At 48.7% G+C, this 12,707-nt stretch overlaps 1 protein-coding gene and 1 pseudogene across 1 annotated transcript in view; one reads left to right on the top strand and one right to left on the bottom strand.

Moving 5' to 3' along the window:
* The window catches only part of Dpy19l3 (dpy-19 like C-mannosyltransferase 3), a 69,498-nt gene extending 64,269 nt beyond the window's left edge, over window positions 1-5,229 (top strand). The window contains exon 19 of the mRNA XM_021651518.2: window positions 257-5,229. Within this exon, the coding sequence (XP_021507193.1) occupies window positions 257-418 (162 nt within the window). The 3' untranslated portion in view covers window positions 419-5,229. The remainder of the gene's footprint in view (window positions 1-256) is intronic.
* Window positions 1,614-2,990, bottom strand: LOC110557260 (G2/mitotic-specific cyclin-B2-like; annotated as a pseudogene).
* Window positions 5,230-12,707: the final 7,478 nt, after the last annotated feature.

Genomic DNA, 12,707 nt, shown 5'->3' with positions numbered 1-12,707 from the left:
CCCAAAAGCAGGATGTGGGCTGGACAGAGCGCTGGATGCCTTTAATCCCACCACTCAGGGCAAAGGCAGGGATATATCTGGATTTCCAGGCTGCCTGGGGCTACAGAGAGAGACCTTGTTTCAAAATTAGAGCAATAAACAAAAGCCAGGATGGACGGGTAGATACGTAGGTGGGTGAATGGGTGGCGTGGACTGATGAGTGGACGAGGGCTCACCTCCACCACTCACGTTGTATTTGGGTTTGTTTTCTTTTCAGGAGATGGATGGGCCGGGAGAGAGTGACCCTGACTTGAGACCTGCAGAACATCCTCGCTTCTGTGAGGAGATCAAAAGGAACCTGCCTTCCTACACAGCCCACTTCACTAGAGTATTCCAGAACAAGACGTTCCACGTCTACAAACTGTCCAGAAACAAGTAACCAGGTCCATTCTTAAAACCACCGTGCGTCTACAGCTGACAGAGTTGGCATCCGGGAGTCAGCAGTGGGCTTGGCATGCTGGGCTTGCAGACAGCCTGCAGACAAGCCCCGCCATCGTCCTAAGCCCTTCCGCCAAGGCCAGTCTTTTCCAGCCTGGCTGTCTTTTCCGTGAGTGTTCCTAGCCTAACAGGTGCACCTGCCCAAGGCTGGCTGGGGATTTTGCCATTGAGGGAATCACGTGTGACCCTCTGGCGGCCTGGAAAATGAGAGCCTGTTTAAGATCTGAAATGCTTGTGATTTTCAGTGAAGCTGAGCCAGTTGTGAGTGAGTGTAGTTGACAGGCTGCACAACTCAGTTACTGGCATCTCCTCGCCTGAGACCGTCGGTGGCTTTCTAAAAGCTTACTGTCCTGTCTTGTTAAAAGTTTATAACATTTTCCAATTTACCATGCTTTTCACACGAGTGAAGAAACAAATTATGTTAGGTCTTTGAATCGTAACTGTTCCATTTGTGCTCTGAAATGTCACATGTTCAGTGTGTCTGCAGACTTAGAGTGTGTGTTTTAATTCTTGGCACAGCAATCAGGGTGCTACCAGGCCAGTCATGGTGACACACTCCTTTAATCCTAGCACTCAGAGGCAGGGGCAGACGAATCTCTTGAGAGTTCAAGGCTAGCCTGGTCTATATCGTGAGTTCCAGGCCAGCCATGGCTGTGTAAAGAGACGCTGCGTCAAAGCAGCAAATGTCACAGGGCTTATACCAGAAGTCTGCGTGGGGAATCTAGCCATGCTTTTTGATCTCTCTTGCAAGTAAAATAGTTTTGCTTTGTTTCCTACTCATTTCAACTTACTGGATTTGCAAAACTTTGTAAACTTTTGTGTTTTTAGCGTTTGTAATTTTTTCATAGCCTAGAAACTTATAGTCTAAGGTTTTTAGGTTTTTAGTCTGTCTCTTGACTCTTTGAGTTCCGTGTGGCATCTTCTTTTTTTTTTTTTTTCTTTTCTTTCTTTTTAACCTTAAGAAAATCAATAGCTTTATTTTCCCTCAGCACAGAGCACAGTTATGGTAGGCCACCCTACATTTCTTCAGTGTAGAGTGGACAGATGTACACGGATACCTTACGAAAAGCATTAGCTTTGTGTTCCCTCAATCCACATTTAGAAAGTTAGGCTGAGGAGAGGTTTTGTGAAGTAAACTAGAGTATGTACAAAATCCGAGGAGGGCAGGATGGAAGCCCAGCAGCCCAAGGCCTGCCCAGCAGAGGGGAAGCCAGGCCTTTGATGGTTGTGGAGGTCAGCTGAGGGGTCGTGGCGACCTTCGGGCTTCTGCTGCTAACTTGTTCTTGACCGCGATGAACTTGGTGAGGTTTCATTGGCGTTCACCGCATCCTTGGCCACGAGCTGCATGACTTGCAGGGCTTCGCCCTCCGTGCGTCCTGTGTCGTGCTGCTGCTCCAAGTTCCCTTCTCCTTGGCCCAGCGCCTTCTGAGACAGGCGGGGAGCGCCGGCTGCAACCTGAGAAGGCTGATGAGAGTCCACTCCCTCAGACCCTTGGCTGAAGCGACCTCCTGGCTTCTGAGGCCCGCCTTAGGAAGCAGAGAGGCAAAGGCCGGCCCAACTCGGGTGTCAGCTCTTTCAAAATCAGTCTCCATTTCTTGGATCTGGGAACCGGGGTAAGCATTGTCTGTGATGCACACAAAGTCTTCGCTGTTTGGAGAAAACATCTCCTCATATTTGGAAGCCTAGAGCAGAGCTGTGAGTGCAGCTAGCTGCAGCTTCTTCTGGCAGACTGGCTTAGCCTATAGGAACCTGCCCACAATGGCAGTGCAGAGGCCGGAGCTCGGAATGGACTTGGACCAGCCATATGTCCATTTCTATCTCTTCCATCTGAGAAGTGTGGGTTCATAGACTGCAAAACCTCAAGCTGCCTGAGGTACTGGTAGATGTCCTTCATGTGGTCACTGCAGGCTGAGCGCTCTCCTGGCCTCGTTATCTGTATACTCAGCCTTGCAGAGAACGCTTGGCAGAGGCTCTCTCCTCCACGGAGACATCTTCAGGGACAGGCAAGGGTCTTTGGAGCCAGCGTCTCCATCTCCACTGGTTTCACAGAAGCTGCAGGTTTTAGCCGTTTGTTGACATTGTCACTTAGGTGGGCTGAACTTGTACTTTGGCGTTGTGAGGTTTCTCAGCCACTTGGGTGGCTGTGGTTCTGGCTTCAATTTTATTTCCAATTTCTTCTAAAACTGCCTGCCGGGTAGTCACATGGCTCCTAGCTTTCAGATTAAATCCTGTGTCAGTGTCTTCAAATCACCGGACACCATCAGGCGTCGGAACAGCACCGTGAGGGCTGCCCTGGTAAGTGTGGACGAGGCCAGCCACCGGGGTCCGCTGCACCGTTTCTGTGTGGCATTTTCATACCCTTTGACCTGTGGTCTCCAGTCTTCCCTCGGCCCTGAAGATATCACGCTCCTCACTGACAGGTGACCAGGGCCCTCCCAGCAGCGCGCATTTGTAAACAGCAGGAGAGGGGTGGTGCACCTGCCCAGAGCTTCCGGATTGCTTGTATAATTCATTTCTAATGGCGAGGGCATGTGAGAGCTGCTGAGACAGGCATATTGTCCACTTAATTAAATCAAGATAGCTAATGAAATTAACTTTCTCTCCCGCTCTTGCCATTTAGAAGTGATTTAAGTGTTTCTCCCCACTTGTTAGTGCAATAAATCCCTTCAAGCGTCAGGCCAGAGAGCGCCACTCGCGCTGATGACTCGCTGTCCGGTTGCTGCTAAGTAGCATTCACAATGTGTTCCCATTGTCTCTTCAGGTACAGAGGTTTTGTGAAAAACTCATTTAAGTAAGACGCTGACAGGTTATTCAATTTAGGCCGTTGAAACTTTGGAATCCTGCCTTTTCTGGACCCCTTAATGAGGTCGGAGACTGGTGCAGTTTGGGGTAACGCAGCGAGAAAACATGCTCCTCAGTGCTAAGAGTTTAAGGAAGCCAGCAAGACCGCATGCCTGCTGCTGGTGGAGCATTCTGGGCCAGTGCCTTACTCTTAGGGGAAAGCAGGCGCGGGCAAGGCACATCGCGACTGTTACTTTGTGAGTGAGTTTGCATTTGTTTTAAACATTCCTGTACGCATTCGTCTAATTGCTTGGTGTTTGGCGTCTTGGTATCCAAGAGCCATGGACCTAGACTTGGAGGTACATCCTTACCGTGATGAAGGCACGCTGGCCGGCGCGTGCCTTCTCCACGGCGCCATTGCTGCCAAACCATTTCCTAGACAGTGAGAAGTGCCAAAACAGTCTTCCCACGGGCGCTCTCCCCAAGACACTGTGATATGTACAGTACAAGTTTTTACTCTTAGCGATCAAATCTTTCAGCAAATCAAGTTTGATATTTTTAGCTCTGATGAAGACTAGCTTATGACCTTGTCTTCTGGCACTCGGGAGGAAAACGGATCTGCCCTTGGCCGCTGCCCCCCGCTGTGCGTGCTGAAGCCCGCGCCTTGGAGGTCTCATTTCTGCTGTGGGCCCCGGGCACGGCTGTACTAGCACTCAGCCGCCGCCCTGGATAGAGCAAGCACGAGGCTTTGCTTCTGAGTTCACAGAAGCACCTCTCAGTACAGCAGAAGTACTCTTAATTAACTCCACTCCTGACTCCTCGGAGCCTCGCGTCTCCAGCGCTCCTGGAGCCACCTGCTGCAGTGTGGAAGGTGGCGAGGCCTCCTGCCTGCCTTCCCGGAGCCATGCCCCAGCGGCAGCCCACCCCGGGTCTGTGGGTGCGCACCTGCTTCCGATAGTGAGAACAGAGCCTGACCACCAGAGGGCTGGGCGTGTGCTTGGCAGTAGAGTGTTTGCCTGGCATTGCACAAGGCCCTAGGCTTGATCCCCCAGCACTGCAGAAGGAAGACAGACAGATAAAAAAGCACTTTTGCAAAAAAAAAAAAAAAAAAAAAAAAAAAAAAAAAAAAAAAATCTTTTAGTTTTAAATAAAAATGTGAGCAGGAAAGTTATTAGATATTGAGGGAATTAAACTGAAGGAGATAGCCGAGCTTCAAGTCCGTCGGGAATTGCCTTATGTGCTCATCCCACCTTTCTAATGTCTAAGCTGGAGGCTGGGCGTGTGGCTCAGAGGTAGAGAGCTCGCTTAACACGCACGAGGTCCTGGGTTCTACCCAGTGCTGGGGGGAAGTCTCAGCTGACAGGAAGGTTCAAGAGTATTATTCCCAAATCATGTTGCTGGTATGATTTATGCAAGAAATAGGGCTGCAGACAAGGACCCCCGTGAAGTAAGAGCCCCTGGCGTCTCATCAGAAGATTGGCGAGTGGACGCACTGTTGGCCAGTTTTCCATATTGACTGTTAAATAGACAGTTACTGTTCCCGTGCCTGGCAGAGTTCCGTGAGTAAGGAGGGTCCCGCCGTGTCAACCGTGTTGCTTCCGATGTGTTAGCCAACTGGCTAACTAAGACGCTTAGTGGACCTCGGGCCATTCAAGAGGTATTTCCCAAAAGCTTAGCCCGCCCTTAGCCAAAGTACACTTGAAGCGTTTGGTTTTAAATCACAGCTTGGAACCAGTAGAAGAGCAGTAAGTTGCTCTCGGATCCTGTCTGTTGGGCCGCGAGCCTGCGCGCTCCAGTCATGACTCACGCCTCGTCTGGGGGAGAGAGCTGGGCTGCTGTCAGGTTGGAGCAGCAGCTGACCTTCCTGTGCCCATTGCCAGTGTGTGGCATCTGTTGGGAAAAACCTTACAAAGAACATTTCTAATTTGTTGTATAAGGGGATTATATACAAAATAAAGCTCTTTTCAATTATCCAAGGTGTCTTTTTGTTGATGAGAAGGTCAGATTGATAGAGGTGGAGATCAGTAACCACCAGTGAGGGTACATGGGGTTCTGTTCTGTTGTTCTCATTCATTCTCTTGCTCCCTCCTCCCTCCCTCTCTCTCTCCTTCCCTCCCTTCCTTCCTCCCCCCCCTTCCTTCCCCTCCCGAATATCTTGCTATATAGCCCAGGCTGTCCTCAAACTCAGGATTCTCCTGCTTCAGACTTCCAAAACTGGGATTACAGGTCTACACCCCCATACCCACGTGTATAAAAACCTTTTTTAAAGATTTTTTTGGCTCCACAAGGAGAAAGGTAAAATATCTAAGCCCGGGGGGAGGGGGTTCCTGCAGAGATAGATGCACCAACCAAGGACCAAGCATGGAAAGCTCCTAGACCCCCTGCTCAGATGTAGCCTATAGGCAGCTCAGTGTCCATGTGGATTCCTAAGTGAGGGGAGCAGGGGCTGCCTCTGTCATGAACTCAGTTGCCTGATCTTTGATCACTTACCCCTGGTGATACAGATCCAGGCAGTCCTGATGAGACTTGACAAGCTATGGGCAGATGGCAAAGGAGGAGAACTCCCTGTTTCAGTAGACTAGGGGAAGGGGATGGGAAGGGTGGGAGTGGGAGGGGCAGTAGGACTGGGAGGAGTTGAGCAAAGAGGCCTTGATAGAGATATGTCATGAATAAATTGTGAAAAAAATTTAAAAATATTTACCACCCATCAAAATGGCTAAGATCAAAAACTCAAGTGACAACACATGCTGGAGAGGTTGTGGAGAAAGGGGAACCCTCCTCCACTGCTGGTGGGAATGTAAACTTGTACAACCACTTTGGAAATCAATCTGGCGCTCTCTCAGACAATTAGGAATAGAGCTTCCTCAAGATCCAGCTTTACCACTCCTAGGCATATATCCAAAAGATGCTCAAGTATACAACAAAGACATCTGCTCAAACATGTTTGTAGCAGCTTTATTTGTAATAGCCAGAAGCTGGAAACAGCCCAGATGCCCCTCAGTTAAAGAATGGATACAGAAATTGTGGTACATCTACACAATGGAATATTACTCAGCGATAAAAAAACAAGGAAATCATGAAATTTGCAGGCGAATGGTGGGAACTGGAAAAGATCATCCTGTGTGAGGTGTCCCAGAAGCAGAAAGATACACATGGTATATACTCACTTATAAGTAGATAGTACTCCAATAATACAGGATAAACATACTAAAATCTGAACACCTAAAGAAGCTAACCAAGGAGGAAGACTCTGGCTAAGATGCTCAATCCCCATTCAGAAAGGTAAAAAGGATAGACATCAGAAGAGGGAGAAAACAGGGAACAGGATGGGAGCCTACCACAGAGGACCTCTGAAAGGCTCTACCCAGCAGCGTATCAAAGCAGATCCTGAGACTTATAGCCAAACTTTGGGAGGAGTGCAGGGAATCTTATGAAAGAAGTGGGAAGTAGTAAGACCTGGAGAGGACAGGAGCTTCACAAGGAGAGCAACAGAACCAAAAAATCTGGGCACGGGTCTTTTCTGAGACTCATACTCCAACCAAGGACCATGCATGGAGATAACCTAGAACCCCTGCACAGATGTAGCCCATGGCAGCTCAGTGTCCAAGTGGGTTCAATAGTAATGGGAACAGGGACTGTCTCTGACATGAACTGATTGGCCTGCTCTTTGATCACCTCCCCCTGAGTGAGGAGCAGCCTTACCAAGCACAGAGGAAGACAGTGCAGCTACTCCTGATGAGACCTGATAGACTAGGATCAGAAGGAAGGAGAGGAGGACCTCCCCTGTCCGTGGACTGGGGGAGGGACATATATAGAGAAGGGGGAGGGAGGGTATGGGATTGGGAGGGGAGGAGGGAGAGGGCTACAGGGGGGATACAAAGCAAATAAACTGATTAATAAAAATATTTACTTGTTCTATGTGTGGGGATGTTTTTCCTGCACGTGTGCTTGGGTACTGCATGGGGGCAGTGCCCGTGGAAGCCAGAAGTGTGTTTCAGATTCCCTGGAACTGGAATCGACAGGTGGTTGTGAGAAGCCATGCGCATGAGGGGAAGCATACCCTGGACCTCTGAAAGAGCAGCCAGTGCTCTTAGGTGGCCAAGGAGATGGCTGAGTGGGTAAAAAGGGCAGTGAGGCAAGCATGGAGATCCAGCTTTGACCGCTGGAACCCATCCAAAAAGCCAGGTGCAGGGCTTGGAGACGGCTCAGTGCCTGAGAGCACCGACTGCCCTTTCAGAGGAGCCAAGTTTAACTCCCAGCTCCCACGTGGCCGCTCACAGCACCCCAGCTTCCTCTTCTGGACTCTGAGGACCTGGGTTTGAGTGTATGTACCCACACGGAGATACGTATAGACACATAACTAGAAATCTAGAAAGGCCGTACGCACTGGTGTGGGTCTGTGTTCCCAGAACGCCTACAGCAAGGTGGGGGGAGGGGCCAGGAGGGCCACGGAGATGCCTGGTGCCCAGCCAGCCCGTGGTACACAGCGCAGCCATGGAAATAAGAGACCCTACCTCTCAGTGTGGAGAGGATCAGCCCCAAAGGATGTCCTTTCCTTCCACTCGTGCAACACAGCACTCAAGAAACTGAGGCGGAGCCACGGGGGGAGAGGGAGGGAGGGAGGGAGGGAGGGAGAATAAAGAAGGAAACATCTTCCCATCAAAACCACCTTAGAGGCATAATCAGAACAGTGGAATTTTTCTGAAGGTTTATACTTCGATTGCCAGAAAAGAAATATCTGTGGAGCTGGAGAGATGGCCCAGTGGTTAAGAATGCTGGCTGCTCTTACAAAGGACCTGGGTTTGATTCCCAGCACCCACGTGATTATTGACAACTATCTGTGACTCCAGTCCCCAGGGCATCCGACACACGCTGTCCTCTGAGGGCACTAGTCACTGAAGCGAAGCAGAGGCACACATATGTGTGGAGACGAAGCACCCATATGTGTAAAATAAAGATAAATACATGTTAAAAATAAAAATCAAGCCGCATTTGTGTCTCTGTGTGTGAGCACGAGAAAGAAAAAGGAAAGCGGGGAGGGGCCGCTGACAAAGACTGACAGATTGCTTTCAGAAGGCCGTCACTGGGTGCTGGGTGTGATTGGCATGCGCAGATGTGCGCACATGCCCAGAAGTGCATATTCATAAAGGACAGAAGTGGGTGATTGAGTGTGGCTGTGCGGGAGAGGGGAAGGGGCGAGGGAAGATGATTTCAGACCCCGCACAATAATTAGAACAGCAGTGTGCTAATTAAGACTCATAAATTGAATGAAACTATTAGCATTTCCTCTCAGAAGAAAAGGTGGAGTTCTTTCCCCAGGAAATGACACCTGTGAACAATTATCTCTCTTATTATTGCGACTAAGATTATTTACATAAGCTGTGCTCGGCCACAGTGGTGTGGGGTTAGCACCTGATCTCACTCTGAACCTCCTACCGTGGCTGGGGTGCTCTGGGGTCTGTGGGTAGTCATCCTGGGCTTCCCTCTGCTGCTGGGGGACTGTGGGAAATGGTCAGAGCCCTCTGTACATTGGTCTGCTGTCTTGGTGAGCAGTGGTCTTGCTTGTTTGGTAAAGAAAATGTCCCAGAGTCTTTTTTTTTTTTCTTTTGGTGTGTTTGGGTGTGTGTCTGCGTACCACATGGGCGCAGCGCCTGCACACACCAGGAGAGGATGGCAGGCCGCCTGCAGCTGGAGGGACCCATGGTTTCGAGCTGCCGTAGAGATGCTAGGAATCGAACCCGGGTTCCCTGCTAGAGCAGCCAGTGCTCCTAACCACTGAGCCATCTCTCCAGGCTAGATCTCAGTGTTTTCACACACAGGTCAGAACCTGTTCGGGTGCAGACATCGTGAATGTGAAAACTCACCTAGTTCTCTGAGCCAGGAGGACACCTGACAGTGAGGTGTCATTAGAGTAAAAGTAACCTGAATGAAAAAGAGGCTGAGGTAAGATGGCCACTGGAAGCTCAGGTCTACTCTATCTATATAGTGAGCTCCAGATCAACCTGAGCTAGTGTGAAACTATCTCCAAAACAGAAAAAAAAAAAAATCCCCTAGTTTTACTGAATAAAAATGGTGTGGCTGGGATGTGGCTCAGTGTTAGAGCACTTGCCTAGAATTCTCCAGTGAGGGGCTGGGGATGTGGCTCAGTGGTAGAGCACCTGCCTAGAGTCCCCCAGTGAGGAGCTTGGGACATGGCTCAGAGGTAGAGCATCTGTTCAAGGCCCCAAGTTTCACCCCTATAACTGTAAAAATTAAAATTGAATCAGTTACCATGACCTTCAAGGAGGTCTGCTGGAGGGGGGTTGCTCAGCTACGGAAAACCTAGCCCAACTTGCTTACACCATCCGTGGAGGGTTAGAGCACATTCAACCTATCAGATCTTCAGATAATGTTCAATGTCCCAGTTGATTAAGTTCATTCCCTGTTCTCCCTTTTTCTCCTTTCCTTCTTTCTTTTTTTCTTCCTGCATTTTTGTTTCCCTCTGGTTTTTAAGCACAGGGTCTCTCTGCATAGCCCAGGTTGGCCTGGAACTCATGATTCTCAATCCTCACCCTCCTGAGTGCTAGGATCTCAGCTGTGTATGACCACCTGATACCTTTTGTGCTTTATAGGTTTTGAGTTCCCATCAGCGGGCAGTGCAGATAAAGTCCATATTCTCACTGAGCTTAACCGTGAGAGGTGGAGGGTTAGCATTGGGAAGAAAAGGATAAGGAAATGCCGAATGTTTGGAAAAAAGGGAAGGATTGTGAGACCATCTGCTCATGCCTGAGATGATGTTTACACTAATGTTTGAATGGACAAGATGAAGCCCAGCGAGTGAAGCTGAGTGAGTGGAGAAGTTTCCATGGCCGGATATCATCGCCCCTGCATCATTAGCAACTACAAACAACAAAGACTGGAAACAGTCAGCCATGTGGTGCACATCTGTAATCCCAGCACTGGGGAGACTGAGGCAGGAAGACTACACTCCAAATAGTCAACCTGTACAACATAATGAGACCTTGTCTCAAAATTCCAGGTCACAGATACATTGTTTCATAGGCCCCTAATCAGTCTCCAGTAGCATCTTGAGTTGTGGAGTCATCAAGCTTGAGCTCATGTGCAGGGCACACAGTCACCTGCGGCCTGCAGTGAAACAAGTGCTGAGTGGTAATGGGGGTGGGGCTGTACTGGTGGGTTACTCCAGTTCCGGGAATCTGGCTCCCTCTTCTGGCCTCATTTGGCACCTGCACGCACATGGCAGGCACACATAAACAATAACAGATAGATAGATAGATAGATAGATAGATAGATAGATAGATAGATAGATAGAATGAAAGGCTACCTGAACTATATATTATATGTAATCTATATCCATATATGTATACATATGAGCAGACATCAATCCCTTCTAACCATATTGTCCCTGTGAAGACAGCAGAAGCAAAGGCCAGGGTCTCGCTAGTACAGATTTCTTCTTTATTTAAAAATTTATTTTATTTCACTTGTGTGCACACATACATATCTGCAAATTCACACAGCGCCAGTAGTAATAATATTAACAATGAAAGAAGAGGCCATATGTTTGAGGGGGAGCAGGAGGTTGGAGAGGGAAAGGGGAAGACGTGATGTAAACACAGTACTCATGTATGAAGTTCTCAGAAAATGTATAATTTAAAAATGGGAGAAAGTTTGAAATAGCCACGGAAAATAAGGAAGGTAGCTCAAATACAACTACAAAAAAAATGTTGCGCTAGTGTTGCTGGTGGTCTGACAAAGACGGGGAGGAAGTCAGTGAGCTCCTCCCAAAGCGAGAAACAGAACGAGAGCAGAGACCATGTTGCCTGACAAACCGACTCGCCCTTCCCACTGCCTGTCAAGAAACTGTACATTCCGAAGGAGTGCATAAATATGAAAACTCCACTAAAAATACACGGCCGCTCAAGTCGACAGGCTCTAAATATGCGATGGTGGCAGGAGTAATGACAGAATGTATTTATTTTTAAAAGTTATAAGACGTGAGAAGGCCCAGGAATGTGCATCCCTTAGGCTGAACAAATGCAGGCAGCAGAGATGGCCTGTAAGACTGCCAAATGTCAAATTCAGCAAAGATGTCAAGATGGCCATTTAAAACTTGTTCAGAGAAGGAAAGAACGCTGTTAGGCATCCATCCCTAGGGCAGAGAAGTTGTGCCAGTTGGTTGTTGTCAAATCCATGCTAACCTAGACATAGAGCGAGAGTGAAACCTCAATTGAGAAAATGCCTACATCAGACTGACCTGGAGTCAGGTGTGTAGAGCATTTTCACGATTGATGATGGGTTGGGTGAGTGGGAAGGCCCAACCCACTATGGGTGTTTTAAATTTTTAAGGTTTATTTGTGTGTGTGTGTGTGTGTGTGAATGCATGTGCCTGTTGAGGCCAGTAGAGGGCACCAGATCCCCTGGAGCTTGAGTTAAAAGTGGTTGAGAGCCACCAGGTGTGCATGGTTGGAAACCCACCTCAGGTCCTCTTCATGAGCAGCAGGTGCTCTTAACCACTGAGCTATCGATTCAGGCCCTGGATAGTTTCTTTATTCTTAAAGCAGGTGTGGATTTAGCAAAGTAACCTGACAATAACAGCGGGAGCCTGGAATGCTGCTGAACCTGGCAAGGGGTCACAGACAGAGATTGTGGGTTTATGTTTTGTAAAACAATGGCCCTTTAGTCAGGATATTTGCTTTGGGGGAAATCCGTGTGTTGTTGATGACGCATCCATTATGAAGAGTTCCCAGAGTCTTGCTTTCGCAATGTGTCATCCTGTTGACCTGCAAGTAAAGCGAGACTTCCTGGGAAATATTTCTAAAATCGATTGCTTACAGCCAATAATGAACCATAATTAAGGAAAGTAAATAAAAATTTGGTTTTAAAACAAAACAGCGAGAGTCTGTGGCACCTGAAGAAGAGCCCACCCTTCACTCCTGGCTCAGCCTGACAAAAACACCCGTTAGGCACTGGCAGCTGTGTCGGCTCAGCCAATCACGTCCTGCAGGGAGGGGAGAGGGCGGGATGTGCCAGGGGTCCTCAGCATAATCCCATTTGGTTATGGGTTGTAGTAGCTAAGCTCTTTTAGGTATTGGTTTTCTGGTTTGGTTTGTTTTTGTTTGGTTTTTTTTTTTGTTGTTTGTTTTTGCAGTTCCTGTCTACTGGAGGAGAAGACTTCACGGTAGAGACAGGACACCTTTCGCAGGTGTGGATCTGGCAAAGAAAGGCGACAGTGATTCCTAGGGCCTTGATCCCTGCTGACGCAGAGCAGGTGGCACTGGCAGACTGTGAGTTTGCGGCTTCCTAAGGGGAGGGTGACAAACACTTACATGGGCGGGAGACGCATATTCACGGGACATGGCACCCTCTTCCCTCCCGGTCATGACGGGCAAGGGGTTTCTTCCCATGGTGCTCTTTGTCTTGCTTCTGGGACTACGAAGCCCAGGCTG

Source organism: Meriones unguiculatus, chromosome 14, assembly GCF_030254825.1.
Source record: "Meriones unguiculatus strain TT.TT164.6M chromosome 14, Bangor_MerUng_6.1, whole genome shotgun sequence".
In the NCBI taxonomy this organism is placed as follows: Eukaryota; Metazoa; Chordata; class Mammalia; order Rodentia; family Muridae; genus Meriones; species Meriones unguiculatus.
Note: the sequence above shows the minus strand (reverse complement) of the source record. Positions and strands in the feature narration are given on the sequence as shown.